Raw genomic sequence first — 15899 nt, 5'->3', positions numbered from 1 at the left:
TCCATGAAGCCAGTAGGGTGAAGAGAACTTGCAGAGGCATGGTGCATCCCTCTGCAGTTTGAACATCCCCCCATGCCTCTAGTGCAGCAGCCACACCAGTTTTGCTGCTGTACCTGTACCAGTGAAGGCAGGATTTGCCCTTTATGTGCAGAACTGTGACACTAATAACTTGGGGAGATTTGGTTCAGATTTGTCAGAGACAGAATAAATAGAAATCCAATTAGTAAATTAAGTGCATCAGACCTGCCCTGGCCCCTGCTCTGCACTGCCATTCAGTTGGCCTAAAGAGGTTGGAAAGAAAACATAAGCAGTCAGCTTGGAAACCCTCTGCCAAGGAGAAATTCTTGGGTGGAGTACAGCCACCATAGCCAGTTGTTATGCTATCTCTCTTCAGGAACTTACAGAGGGGACATGTTGAGGTCATGCCAAGAAGGGTGTGTGACCAGAGTGCCACTGTGCTCTGACAATCTCCAATTGATATATCAGATCCTTGGAATCATAGCCAGCCCTTAGGCTCCAGGGCTAACTACACAGGGTCCAGCACAGAATCAGCCCCAGGGTTATAGAAAGTGCCCTTTTCACAGTTCTTCCTCTCAGTGGCCCTCACCATTTATAAACACAGCTAAGGAATGAATCCATTATGTTGGCTAAATTAAAGGGAAGAGCATCAATTTCAGTGGAGCCCAAACAAGCTATTTTTGTAATTTAGGCTGAATTTTTGAAACAAAATTGATCGTATTGGAAAGCAATTTTAAAATAATTCCTTTACACAATTAATTGTGGAGTACAGACAGAGGCATAGACACCTGCATGAATGTAGTAAATGAACCTAGAATTGCTGATGTTTTCCCAACTGTGAAATGAAACCTGTTAATTACCATCATTCACTTTGAAGACACTACGCGCATGCATTTATTTCCAATGCAGTTACAATATTTATGGAATTAATGGTCCATTCTTAAAAATCTGTAGTATTTAGAATTCTGTGATGAAGTCATTTTATTAGAAGATGGAGAAATATATGAAAGGGGAACTCACAAAGATTTAATGAAAGAAAAAGGACGCTATGCTCAGCTAATTCAAAACCTCTATATGGAGCAAGCAAAGGTAACAGTTAGCCCTTACTCTTAAACATATTCTGCTTTTACATGCCTTAGAATATTGAAAATAGGGTTTCAGATCTCACAAGTAAATTTTTCTTATTTTACAGGACCCAGAAATTATTTTGACTGGATCAATGAAAGAACCAACGAGCAAAACTCAGGATAAGAGTGATTCCTCAGGAAGTTCTTATGGAGGAGTTGAAAATCCTGGTAATGTATTTTAGGACAATAATCAGAATTGTCTATACTCTGTTGTTTAAAAAAGACTAACTGTTCTTTCATACACATAGCTTTTGTTATGTCTGATGAAGAAATCATCATAAAGGAACCTGAAAGAGACCCACAAAGGGGAAATAACACAGGTATGATACAAAGATTCACTTGTGCATCTTTCCAAATTGTTGCTTTTAAAAAAATAAATTTAATTGTATATTAATATAGATTTCTGATTTGAAAGAGATTGCTGCATTCAAAATGTGCTGTGTCCATCAACTAGTTTCTGTTCCTCAGATCCTCTTGCCTGCTCTGATTAGGTGCTCTTTTAGGGATGACATTGTCTTTTTGCTCTGTTTGTACAGCACAATGGGATGTTGGTGCATTACTGCAAAACAAATAATTATTCTAAAATAATAATAATAAAATTGCCTTTCCTGACCTGATGGGCAGAGAGGCAGATCAATCATCATTGCCGCCACACTTCTTGGAACAGTTTTAGATTAATTTAATATTTTGAAAAATGCCACACTGAGAATACTGTAAGCTGATGTCTTCCCTTTAGAACAACCAGGGCCGGCTCCAGACACCAGCGCAGCAAGCAGGTGCTTGGGGCGGCCAACGGAACGGGGTGGCACGTCCGGCTTCTCGGCGGCAATTCGGCAGCAGGTCCCTCTGTCCCTCTCGGAGGGAAGGAACTCCTGCCAAATTGCCGCCGAAGGATGAAGCGGCGGCAGTAGAGCTCCCACCGAAGTGCTACCAATTGCGGCTTTTTTTTTTCCGCCACTTGGGGCGGCAAAAACGCTGGAGCCGGCCCTGGGAACAAGCATAACACAGACACTTGCAGTGCAAGCATCCCCACATTTGCTCTGCCACTGTGCCTCCACTCTATTGTAGACCAACTGAGGCATTGCTGGAGAGGTAGTAAGTCTGAGTGGGGAGTTTTCTAATGAGACTCCCAGTAAGAGAGTCCTACCTCCACCTTCCATGTTGGTGGGGTGAAGCAACCTGAGAGACGTTTTTTCAACTTGGTTGGAGGAATAGGAGCAACTTTGAAATTTATTAAATGTAACTTGTGGAAGAGTGGGGTTGTAGCTAAAAAAGTGCAGGGAGGAGAGAGAGAAGATAAGACACAGCCCATTTTGTTATCTGTCCTGAAAGATGAAAACTTTTAAGCACTGACACTGTTCCTTCATTTGCATAGCTGACACTGTCACTTATAAGAACATCTCTCACAAATATGAAGAAGTTAAAATTACCTTGGCTAAATTGCCAGCCAGAGCCTTCAGTAGAACCAAAGGTCACAGTATTAATGCTGAACAGAAGTTTCTCATTTGTATCGCCCAAAGTGGCTGGAACTGTTATTTCAACTGCTCTTAAAATCCTTTCAAGGAAACATAATGGGGTTAGGACAAACAAAAGACACTTTCAAGCTAAATCAAAGTTACAGGGATGTTATAAAGGAGTGCTTCTCAAAGTCAGGCCTCTGCTTGTTCAGGGAAAGCCCCTGGTGGTCGGGGCCGGTTTGTTTATCTGCCGTGTCCGCAGGTTCGGCCAATCGCGGCTCCCACTGGCCGTGGTTCGCTGCTCTAGGCCAATGGGGGCTGCGGGAAGTGGCGTGGGTCAAGGGATGTGCTGGCCGCCCTTCCCGCAGCCCCCATTGGCCTGGAGCGGCAAACCGCATCCAGTGGGAGCCGCGATCGGCCGAACCTGCGGACGCGGCAGGTAAACAAACCGGCCCAGACCGCCAGGGGCTTTCCCTCCACAAGCGGCGGACCAGCTTTGAGAAGCACTGTTGTAAAGGACTAATCTAGACAGCAAATTACATTTTAGCTAAAAAACCTCTCCCTTCACATCAAATTCTATACATTAGCAGTGTAGTGATATACACAGTTTTATAACTGTCTTAGGTGGAGCAGAAAAATGTGGTTTCTTATTCTGCTTTAGCATGCATATTGCTCTGTCAAGGATGAGGAAGAAGAACAGGAATGTCAATAGAGTTTTGCATTCAAACCTATGTGCTATCGATCATTTTTAGCAAATCCATATCATTTACATTTTAATTCTCATCATGATTTTCTAGTCATTCAAAAACCATTATAAAACAGGAGGGAGCATTTACCATATGGCAGCATCCAGAGGCAGTAGGGATTCTTTAAAAGAAGGAATACATTTCATTGAGTTTCTTATGAAGTTACAAATATGTATTTTAGCATACAGAGTCTTTTATTTTGGTTTAACACGCCCAGGATTCCTTGATATTGGGTCAAAATTTTGTTACACGAATGTATGCTTTTTGTTTGTGTGGTAGCTCCTGTAAACCAACTTGTTAGAAAAGAGGAAAAACAAGAAGGCTCAGTGACATGGAAAACCTATCACGCGTATATTAAGGCATCTGGAGGTACATTCTGCAAAAATGTCTTTATACTGATTTTTTTCCTTTGATATTTCCATTTTTAAAGCTAGGATTCCTTTCCAATGTTTTTCCCTACATCTAAACTCTAACATTCCAGTTTCAGATTGCCTCATTCTTGATCTCTGTTAAAGTTTCCTGCTTTAATCTTATTGAAATTAGACAAACACACAAAACAATGGTTGTATTTCTCAAGAAACAAAGCATTGTAATCTCCTGATATATTTATAACCTAGAATTGCAGATCACTGGGTTTTATACAGAAATTGAGTAATTGAGTAATAATTTAAGATATTCTGACATTTATTAGAGAGAAAATGTGAAATGTTCTAGTCAGAGCGGAGCCTGAAAAGCAAAATTTGGATCTAGATTGGGATTTCAAGATTGAAGTTTGGAATAGTTCACATCTGGGTTTTGTTCCAGCTCATTAGATAGAGAAGTCAGCAGTGAAATTCAGGTCTGGATCGGGTTCAGATTTACACACCCCACAGATTTCCAGGGTGTTTGTGAGATTTTGCTTTAAGACAACTTCTAATCCTACAATTATATAGGAAAATTGTGTTTATGTAAATATGTATGCATATTTTTACCCTTAAGATTTTACCTCGCTGACATAAAACATACTGTCTGGGCCTATGGTTAGCCAGGGGCACAATTACTGTGCCTGTAAAAGTGCACACACAACTATTTGACCACAAATCCCATATATGCATATGCAAACAAGCATTTATGTTCACAGATCACATAGTAACATACATAAATGAGAGTGAGACCCACTTACCAGATTTTAAATATGAATTATTAATCCTTATAACCCCTTTTGGGTTTATAGCCAGGGAGCATTGCCCACTATTTCAATGCTAGTTAATTTAGTAAGAATCATGTGGTGTGTGTGCGCAGTGAGTACGCATAGATTTTAATATGTACATCAAGTGTTTTCCCAAGCATTAATTTACTAACAGATTCTGAAACCCACACTCACAATCATTAACATTTTGTACAGTCAGACTGCTCACTTGAATAAGAGCTACTTAATATGATCAAGGATTGCAGAATCTGGCCCTTAGCCACCATTCTGGAAAATACCAAAAACAATTAATATCAGTTCCCCTTCTTAGGGCTAATGGGTTAAATTCAGAAGCCCCTATTCATTTTTTACCTTGATCTTTACTTCAGGATTTAACTCCTTGTCCCCATGTTCTTGTAAATGGCAGTTCTGCACCTATAGGAAGAGAAGAATAAATACAGATTAAACAATAAAGTCTTTGCTGAGAACAGGGTACATGAGTATAGTATGTTTAACCATTCTTACACCATCAGTTATTAGTCTAGTCTTTTGTTCCATTTGCAGGTTTTATACTATCTTCCTTTGTTGTGCTTCTCTTTATTTTGATGATTGGCTGCTCAACCTTCAGCAATTGGTGGTTAAGTTTCTGGCTAGAACAGGGCTCAGGGGTAAGTGTAACAATTTAATTGTAAATTTCTGCTCCTTAAAAACAGAGTTGCACATATATTTGAAGTATTTAATATGAATAATAAAGCTCAACTCCAGCATCTGTAGCATTAAGACAGTTGCTCGACGGCTTCCTTCAAACCCTGCTTCAGATGAAATTCTTATTTGTCTTAATTTCTTCCCATCTCAATTGCAGTTCCTTTTAAAATGGTTTTCATAAATCCTTTCTCTCTAAACTTCAGAGGGCCACTCTCTCTTCCTCTGAACTTCGTTGAACTTGCTCTTGAAAGTGTCCAATGTGTCATCATTTACACGATGCTCGTTCAGATTCATATTGCTGAAACTATTTCTCTTTCTCTCTCTCTGAGCAAATAATGGTGTGATTGCCGCTTTAGCTAGCATGGGTAACAACAGTAGTGAAGATGGGGCAGCACAAGCTTCAACATGGGCTAGCAACCCAAGTGTGCACCCAGGGTTCCTGGTGGGCTTCAACTGGGATGGCTAGCCTGCACTGAACCCTGTGCCACCACATCTTCGCTATTGTTACCCAGGCTAGTTCGATTAGAGCTACTATCAGTATGCCTATTGGCACTACAATCACCCCTTCATTTGCTGTGTGCACGCTCTCTAAGTAAATGGACCATATCACCCCTGCCACTTTCAGCAGTCTCCTGCACATTCCAATGCAACATTGCCCTCCTGGTTTGCAACACTTTCCCTGTACTCAATCCACACTGTCCCTTTAGCCTCACATTTATCTAATCCCCTCCTATCCCACTCATTCCACCTCTACAATTTTGGGCTCCTCCAGAAGTTAATCTTTCTCTGATGCTGTTGTATGTCCTGTATCTAGGATTCTCTGACATCTCTCTCCAACCCACTGACTCACATACTCACCCTAAATTTCACTTCAAAAACTTTTCCTTCCTTTTTGGCATAGAATGAACTCTCTGTAAAGAACTCTGAGATAATGCATATTAAGTATGCCATATAAAAATCAAATTGATTGTATTGAATTATATACTAATTGAGGACATACTAGCTGGGAATTCAAAGCTGTGTATATGACTGATTTATTGCTTCACATTTTTTCACAATGAATATAAATAAATGGACATGAATCATGTACTGATTTGTATTAGTTTGAGTGCTCTATTGTTGTACATGTTTTACTGGAACAAAATCAGACCTAAATTTCCCATTATCATTAGATAAAAATAATTTAGAGCTAAATTGTGCCTTCTCGCCAGCTGAAGGGCACCAGAGGCCCTGGATCATAGAGGTACAATGCCTCCCTGGCAATCCAGTTGCATAGGATTGGGGAGAAGTAATTTGCAACATCCCTTTCTGGGGTCCAGCATCTTGCCCCCTTTGCCAGGCAGCTGACTACCAGAGCTGGCCAGTGCATCATCCCAGTTTCAAAAGACTGTTGGGGAGAAATTTCTTCTTTCTACTTGTCTTTGCAGCTAGGTAAGGCTTAGGCAAGTATAAAAACTTGCCCCTATGTAGCATAAAAGGGGATTAACTAGCTGACAGTGACTCAACTTTAAGTGTTTGGGTTTTTTAATGACAGAAAAACCTAACAATAATGTAAATGAAAACAGCTTTTGTATAAGGTTCCAGTATGCTGTGTTTATAACCCCAAAACTATAATACAATAATAAATAATAATAATAATAATAACAATACCTAGCTTTTATAGAGCATGTTTCTTCAGTAGATCTCAAAATGCTCTACAAAGGAAGTAAGCATCATTAACTTTGTATTCATGCATCAGAACCATGAAGCATAATTTCCAGTAAAAAGGATCAATTTGTTTTCATTCTTCAAGCTAAAGGAAATGCAAAATATGAATATAATTAATGGAGAAAAGTAAAATTGGTTCTTAATAATTTAAGGTGTTATCATTAACAGGTTAAAATTTGCTTTTTTTAAATAGGGATATCTCTGACAGTGTCCCTGAAAATATAAATAGATATTAATTTTTCCCCTCTTAAATTTACAATATTTAAGATACTTCAAAGGCAAGGAGCTAAAAGACTCCTGATATCCGCAGTTGTTTTTCATAAACAAGGGTTAGGCTGACAAAATAAGGTAAAGGTAATTTTTTAAAGGTACAGTGGTGTTTTAAACTCTTGACTTTACTTTTCCTTATCTGATATACATTTCCACGGAAAAATAAGAATCATTGTCTTTCTGATAACAGCTTTGTCAATACTACTTCTATTTCCATAGATGTACATACTGGACTGGAAAAAATAAAGTCAGGGTTATAAACTATTGGCTCTTAACAACATGCCATTACCTTATTTTAAAGAGTTTAAGTAAGAACTCTGACTTCTAGATTTCAGTGGCTGTCTGCCTGCTGAAATATACAAGTATACATTTTAAAACCCAACTACAGCTTTCAGGAGGCAAAATTATTACATTTTATATAGCACCATAAATACACATGGTACTTAACAAATCATATTACTAGAGTAACAAGGCTGTGGGACCTAGAAACATCACAGGTGTCACTAAGCTCCACACAATAGTAATTTAAAATTTAATGATAACAACATAGAATGCAGATACTTCTCCAAAAGCACAAGACCCTACCACTTGCACAGAGGACTCTCCTTTAACAGTTAGCTATAGGGTCCTATGAAATACAGTTGAGCAGTTCTGATTCCATTTAGTGGAGGTAAGTGACACACACATACATGATAACTAGAAAAGTCCAAAATAATTTAATAGGGATAAAAATAAATTTCTATTCAAATTAGAATGGGAGGATAAGTTGTTAAAAAAATGAGAGATGAGATGTAGGCAAAAGTGGAACTGTCTAATGAAAATGAATTTTATAAAACTTAAAAAAATACAATAAAAAAGAGAAAGCTAGTGAAGGGGTATGTGTAACATAGCCAGAGAACTGTTGTTACAAAAATCTGTAGGATTTCAAACTGGAAAATCTTTTTCTTTGCAAAAAGTAATAATGTTGGGTGAGATTGAGTCATTATGGCTGCATGACATCAGTGGATATGCAGCATTGTGAGGATTTCACTGTGTAAGGGGGGGAGAGAGATTCAAGTGTGGTCTGAAGGTGACATAATAGCACTATGCCACCCCAGCTCTGACTCAGGCATAGGGAAAGTGGTGTAGATGAGGGTATCCTTACACTTTAACTATCCGATCTTCCTTTATCCCTATCCATTTATCATTTTATCAGTAAAAGCTTTCAAATTTAAATCACTGTATTTTACACATTTGCTTTAAAGACAAACTGCAGCCTCCCGAGTAATGAAACAGAATATCCCATTTGTGACATGAGAAGCATCTCGGATAACCCCAGACTGCACTTTTACCAGTTAGTCTATGGAATAAGCATGGTGACCATGATTGTCCTAAGTATCATCAAAGGGTTTGTTTTCACAAAGACAACGTTAAAGGCTTCTTCAATGTTACATGATGATGTATTTTATAAGGTATGGAAAATACATGGCTTTAACCATTATTATGGGATATTTACCATAATAAGCTTATAAAAGGATGGAGTATGGTTTAGTAGTTACTATTGATGCCTGGGGTCATTAGTTCTATTGCCAGTTCAGCTGCTGTCTCATTGTGTGACCTTTTGAACATATGAACATTTTGTGCCTGTTTCTCTATTAAATTATAATGTCTGCCTTCTGAACACAGTTGCTGTAAACTTTAAATTAATGTTCACAAAGTGCTTAGAGCTTCTCAGATGAAAGACTCTATGTAAATGCAAACTATTACTTCTTGCAACTTGGACCTAAAATGATTGCTATTGAGGGAAACTGCAACATTACCATGTGACAGCACTGTGCAATTGGATAGAAACACCATACAGATTTTCACCTTCCTCTGAAGCATCAGATATTGGTCTCTGCTGAAGGCATTTTACTAGACAAAAAAGGCAATGGGTAAAATGTTCAAAAATGCCTAAAAGACAGGAATTCAAATCCAACTGAAAATCACTCCCAGCACTGGAGACTGAGGGCCAAAGGGTAACATTTTCAAAAGCACCTAAATCCAATTTTCAGAAGTGACGCCAGCTTTACAAAGCTATTTAGGTGTCTAAAGATGCAGATAGTTGCCTAGTGGGCTTTACAAAAGTGCCTAAGCATCTAGGCCATAGGCTCCGACTCCGTGGTTGCTTCAGGGCTGGAACACACATGGAAAAAAAAATAGTGGGGCTCAGCACCCACCGGCAGGCCCTGTCAATCAGCTCCTTTCCCTCCCCTCCAGTGCCTCCTGCCTGCTGCTGATCAACTGTTCAGCAGTGGGCAGGAGGCGCTGGGGGGAGGAGCGGAGGCAGGAAGAAGCAGAGTGAGGGCAGGGCATGATCAGGGGAGGAACGGGGTGGGAAGAGCTGGGAGAGGAGCAGTGGCAGGAAGAGGAAGTACGGGGATGGGCACTTGGCAGAAGGGGTGGAGTGGGGGCGGGGCCTGGGGCAGAGCGGGGGTCTGGCACTCCCGGAGAAATCAGAAAGTCAGGGCCTGCGATCTAGGCACCTAACCTGCTTTGGTGCTTTTGTAAAGCTTATTGACTCCTAAATCACCTAGGTGCTTTTGAAAATTTTACCTCATTCATCTAATCTGGTGTGACCTGTCCTTTGTTCCTATATTTTGTGAGGCCTTGATTCAGCAAAGTACTTAAGTAAGTGCCCAACTCTAAGCATACGAATAGTTCTATCAAATTCAATGGAACTACTCACCTGCTATGAGAGGCAAGGTGAGTGATGTAATATTTTTATGGGACCATCTTCTGTTGGTGAAAGAGACAAGCTTTCAAGCTTACACAGAGCACTTCTGACCTGAAAAAGAGCTCTGTGTGGCTTGAAAGCTTGTCTCTCTCACCGACAGAAGTTAGTCCAATAAAAAATATTACCTCACCCACCTTCTCTATCTAATATACTGGGACCAACATGGCTACCACAACATTGCAAACACCTGCTTTGAGTCAGACACCTGTTTAAGCACCTTGATGAATCAGGGCCTATACAGTATATCTTATTGTAATGATTCCTTTTTAAGTGAACTGTAGATCCTCACCATTCAGATTCTCATGTACATTTATTCTGTTATGATCATGACAACAGGAAATAAGCCCTTACTCTATTTTCAAAGGCTGCTTCACAAATATTATGTGATGTTGTGAAAGCTATAATACATTTGTTTGCTGTTTCTCTTATTTACATTTTAGTCAAGATTATACTAGTGTCTATTTTATCACACAAACTCTGAATACTGTAAAAGACAAAGACTGTCATTTGATTCTGCTGTTTCCCTTTATCCACAGATCTTACTGAGTCCAATGAGTTTCTTTGATACAACTCCCACTGGTAGGCTAATGAACCGTTTTTCTAAGGATATGGATGAATTGGATGTGAGACTTCCATTTCATGCAGAGAATTTTTTGCAGCAGTTTTTTATGGTGATCTCTATTCTAATCATAATAGCCATTGTGTTTCCGTTCCTCCTAATTGCAGTTGTTGTCCTAGCTACTATTTTTGTTATTCTCTTTCAGTAAGTTGATGTGCTAGTTCTTTAAGAACTATTTTAAGAATTTTTATTACCTTTGCGGTCTAGTCAATAGCAATTGTAGTTCTTATGTACATCTGTTGTTGAACTCCAGTTGCGAAATACTATAAATTCTTTTGTAAAGGTTTACTGGAGGGTGAGAACTACAGGAACCAGTATCTCATAGAGCTGGCACAGCCAGTGGAAACTGGGAAGCTATCAAATATTTACTGCCTTCTATACTAAGGGCTAAATTCAGTCTTTTGCTTGCACTGTTTTCTGCCAATATAGTCCAGAGCCCTTAGTCTGCCCAAAATGATGTTACAGAGACAGAAGTAATCCATAACCTTCCCTCAACCTATAGGTCTACAATCAGGACCAAAGCCACAGAAATAAGCCAGGCTGGCAGGGGAAGGCATAGCCAAGGTAACCTGGAATGCGTTGATTTAGCCCATGCTATATAATCTCCAGCAGTGGAGACACTATGGAGACTGCAGCTTAAAGCCACAGCCTCACAGTGGAAGCACCAAGCCACAGTTCTGTTGTTCATATGGAGGATGGATGTTCAGTGGGATGCTGCTGCTTAGGCTCCTCTCCCCATACGTGTTTTCTGGCCACATGTTGCGTGTATTTTTCTCACGTGCCTCTCGTCCCTTATGTACCTGGAAGTAGAGGGGATGATATTACTCTTGCAGTTTTCAAAATCTACTGTCATACTTCAGTACTCATAATACATTATGATATACATGAAGGCCTAGATTATGCCTGGTCTCTCACTGGGGGGCAGAGAGGATCCACGTAGCCAAGATTTTAAAAAGTGATTAGTGACTTTGAGTGCCCAATTTGAGACACATAGAAATGACCTGATTTTCATAAAGTACTAAGCATCCAATCCCTTTAAGGTATCTCAAATTGGGCACCCAGTCCCTTCTGATTATCCAGTCCTTTTAAAGTATTTTAAACTGGGCCCTTAAAAATGGAGGCAGGAGGCACTCACAATTTCTACTCACTTTAAGTTTAGACAAGGAGCTTTCCTCCATTTGTACTTCAGTGCTAGGGCCAGACCCAGCAGCTGTCCCTGGGCTTAGGAACTGCTCCCTCTTAGCCTTCAGGGGACACAAGGTACTCCAGGGGGGTGAGAGGAAGACGGTAAAGCCATGGCACTGACCAGCTAAGATAAGCTGACTGGGCACAGAGTGGAGCATAGTATGGTATGTGCACTCCTTCTGCATACTTAGGCGCTCCAGGTAAGGATGTGAAATGCAATTCCTCTCTCTTTTCCCCCAGTGCAGGCCATTTGAGATTCCAGTTCAGACTACTGGCTTTAGCCATGAGACAGTGATGTATACCATTGGCTTACTGACATATAAACACCTACAATATCATTTTGCTTTCATTTTGTTGCAGAATTTTTCAGAGAGCCATCAGAGAACTAAAAAGAATGGAAAACATTAGCAGATCTCCATGGTTTTCACACATTACTTCTTCTGTGCAAGGCCTCAGTGTAATTCATGCTTATAATAAAAAAGAAGACTATATCAACCAGTAAGCTGCATACATTACAATTATATCCTGTTCGTTTTGTTTGTCATTTTGATATGGACAGAGAGCACTGCATTGTTATTCTTTACTTGCTTGTGGATACTGTGTCTTTGTACATGCAGTGACACTAGGAGGACCACATGCCCCAATTTTATAGGGACAGTCCCTATATTTGGGGCTTTTTCTTATATATGCATCTATTACCCCTGACCTCCTGTCCCGATTTTTCACACTTCCTGTCTGGTCACTCTAAGTGACACTGATGAAACCATTCCGTTATTATAATGCAGAACAGCAATGATCCTGCAGCTTTTCATTTTTGTAAAATGATGCTCCTAGTTTGTACCGTGGACTCTTAGAAGTCTCACAAACAGCACTATATGTCCCATCTCTCTGTGTCCACTTTTGAGCATTGTGCAATATTTTTACTTTCTGAGTTTTAAGCAATTTCTAGGATCTGAATTAAAAGCCATGGGGCAATGAGTTCTCACTGGTGGGTTCTCAAAATTATCTAGACCCACACATACAGACCTTTAGGGTTTGATTTGTGATGTCTCATGAATTGTACCATGTCAGATCTATTCTCCAGAACTGACTATGAACCCTGCTTAGTTTGCTTAAAGGTTCAGATTCCATAGCTAGGTCCCTACCAAATTCACGGTCCATTTTGGTCAATTTCACGGTCAAAGGATTTTTAAAATCGTAAATTTCATGATTTCAGCTATTTATATTTGAAATTTCACAGTGTTGTAATTGTAGGGGCCCTGACCCAAAAAGGAGTTGTGGGGAGGTCGCAAGGTTATTGTAGGGAGGGTTGCAGTACTGCCATGCTTACTTCTGTGCTGTTGCTGGCAGTGGCGCTGCCTTCAGAGCTGGGCAGCTGGAGAATGGCAGCTGCTGGCCGGGAGCCCAGCTCTGAAGGCCGCCAGCCGCAGCGCAGAAGTAAGGATGGCCTGGTATCCTGCAGAGCTGGGCCCTTAGTCAGCAGCTGCCGCTATCCGAGCTCTGAAGGCAGCAGTGCAGAAGTAAGGGTGGCATGGTATGATATTGCCATTCTTACATCTGCACTGCTGCTGGCGGGGCACTGCCTTCAGAGCTGGGCGCCCAGCCAACACCTGTCACTCCTTGGCTGCCCAGCTCTGAAGGCAATGCTGAAGTAAGGGTGGCAATATTACAACCCCCCTAAAATAACCCTGTGACCCCCCTGAAACTCTCCTTTGGGTCAGGACTCCCAATTTGAGAAACGCTAGTCTCCCCCCTGAAATCTGTATAGTATAGGGTAAAAACACACAAAAGACCAGATTTCCCGGTCCGTGATGCGTTTTTCATGGCCGTGAATTTAGTAGGCCCCTATCCATAGCCCCTGAAATTCCAAAGGGAAGCTCCCACTTCCCCTATGGGTCTAAATGCACAGGTTGTTAGAACACAGGTTAACTAATGCAATGTTTAACACAATGTAGCACTGATCATAGACAAGGACTGTTGTGTTTTACCTCATGTCATGTGAACTTTGAGGTTAACCATGACACTTCATTAAAGGTCTGATTCTCATCTATACTGATGGCTCTTTACACTGCATAAATTACACTTACACACACTTTAAGGCCCCTTTAGACTCCCAGAGCTCCTAAATCTGTACATAGTCTTGCCCTATCAGTATTTGTGGGTCTTGTCCAGATACAGTAGATCATTTCTGTTCCTGAGGTTGGGACTTATGGAAGCCTCCCTTTAGAAAAATGTTGCAATATAAATCAATTCCTGAAAAATTCATACGAAGCTGTGGTATCTCCTGTTTTACTCAACTGTGTTTGCATAATATTTTAAGTAAGTAGAATAAAACATGCATGAAGGCTGTCATGAAAATATCTACGTCACCAACTCACTAGGCGGAATGGAACTTGTGTTAACGTGTTAAAACCTCTTTTAGATTATCAGAAATGTTCATCTATTTTCATTTCAGGTTTAAAATGCTAAATGATGAAAACTGCAGCCATTTTCTGCTGTTTAATTATGCACTACGCTGGTTTGCGATTAGAACGGATATCCTCATGACCTTGGTAACCTTCATTGTGGCATTATTTGTTGCTTTGAGCCCTTCTTTTATTAGTACTGCAGCAAAAGGCTTGGCTTTGTCCTATATTATTCAGGTAAAAATAAATGTTTGGTGTCTTGGGTTAACCTCTGTTAATTATGTTAGTGCATATACATTTCCTATTCTACCCTCTCTTTATCCTAAAATACATGAAAGTATTATATTCACTTGAAGCCAGATTCTACCACCCTTACTCAGGCTGGGCAATACTTTACTATGCAAATAGCGCATTGGATACTGAAATCAATGGCTCAAGATATTACCCAGCGTGAAAAAGAATGGCAGAATCGAGAACACAGGAAGACAAAAAATAGTTCACATTTTAGAAAGAGCTGAGATTGAAGTTGTACACATAGCTAATTTATGTAAATACATTATCTCATCCTCATTTCACTGTATCTTACCTTCTATTATTTAATAACTCATTTGTAATATCTTGTTTTAAGTTAGATTGCGAACATTTCAAGGTAGGACCTGTGTCTTTCTATGTGTCAGTACAGCACCTACCAGAGTGTGTATCTGATCCTGACCAGGGCCTTCATGTACTACTGCACAATATATAAGTAAATAATTCCAAACCATTTGTGTTTAGTATATGAATGTTAAATATCCCTTCATTTTATATAGAATTTACCATAGAAAATGATTCCTAACTTATTGCAAAGCACAAAAAGGAATGGGAGTTGTTTATTTTTTTAAATGGCAAATGAAAATAAATTTTATTTTTTTCTTTAAAAATTACAATAAACCATCCCCAGTCTTACACACTTAGGGTAGTGTTGTTTTTACTTTCATAACCTTTCTACTTTCAATAAAGTAATAGAAATATTTCCAGTCATAATGAACCTCTCAGAAGCAACAATAGTTTCTGCATTTTTACCTTAACTGTTGTCACCTTAGCCCACTACTTTTGTTCGTAACATTTAAAGCTCATACATCTATTGAAAGTTAGTGTGCAAAGATTGAATACATATGCCCAATTGCTTTTACTGCTGGATTAATGATGTGTTGCCAAAATATATTTTAAATGTTAAAAATAAATATGAAAAAATGTAGATTTAAAAAATATACATATTATTTATTCCTAAATGTGAGGTAGTTAAGATGTCATGGAAAATACAAATATATTTATAACACATTTAATTGACTACCGAATATCTCCTAACAATAAGCAGAAAGGCCAGAAAAATGCAGGACCCTCATGTCAAACTGTGAAAGATATTTTTCCAGTTGCTTCAGCTTGGCAAGCTCCATAGGCAGTTGTAATAGCTTTGAAATCACCTCGGGATCTATTACTGAGCTGTGCTGGTGATTAGCTTGTGTGCAGTTTCATTCTCCAAAACACTTTTTTACATTAATTATGCACTCTTCATTCATCACTAGAGCTACTGTAGACAGAAGTGAATAGAAGGTGACTTCCCACAATGCACTGGGCTAAATTCCAAAGGCTGTATGTTGTTACGTGATTCATATACACTTTTTCAAATGCCTGTTACATACACGGCTAATTAGAGAGGGAGAAACTCCTGGCATACAGTTGTGTGTGTGAAGATTT

At 39.6% G+C, this 15899-nt stretch overlaps 1 protein-coding gene across 8 annotated transcripts in view; it reads left to right on the top strand.

Moving 5' to 3' along the window:
* The window catches only part of LOC128848991 (ATP-binding cassette sub-family C member 12-like), a 108500-nt gene that overhangs the window by 79625 nt on the left and 12976 nt on the right, over nt 1-15899 (top strand). For 7 of the 8 annotated variants that reach the window (XR_008447141.1, XR_008447142.1, XM_054049307.1 and 4 more), the window contains 9 exons: nt 973-1107; nt 1211-1313; nt 1394-1465; nt 3628-3717; nt 5081-5184; nt 8443-8649; nt 10490-10716; nt 12118-12255; nt 14213-14399. Coding sequence is in view for 6 of the 8 variants with exons in the window: in XM_054049307.1 (XP_053905282.1) it covers nt 973-1107; nt 1211-1313; nt 1394-1465; nt 3628-3717; nt 5081-5184; nt 8443-8649; nt 10490-10716; nt 12118-12255; nt 14213-14399 (1263 nt within the window). In the remaining 2 variants the exon portion in view is untranslated. The remainder of the gene's footprint in view (nt 1-972; nt 1108-1210; nt 1314-1393; nt 1466-3627; nt 3718-5080; nt 5185-8442; nt 8650-10489; nt 10717-12117; nt 12256-14212; nt 14400-15899) is intronic. The other variant, XM_054049305.1, reaches the window with a different exon arrangement.

The sequence above is a fragment of the Malaclemys terrapin genome, chromosome 14 (genome assembly GCF_027887155.1).
Source record: "Malaclemys terrapin pileata isolate rMalTer1 chromosome 14, rMalTer1.hap1, whole genome shotgun sequence".
Lineage (NCBI taxonomy): Eukaryota > Metazoa > Chordata > Testudines > Emydidae > Malaclemys > Malaclemys terrapin.
Note: the sequence above shows the minus strand (reverse complement) of the source record. Positions and strands in the feature narration are given on the sequence as shown.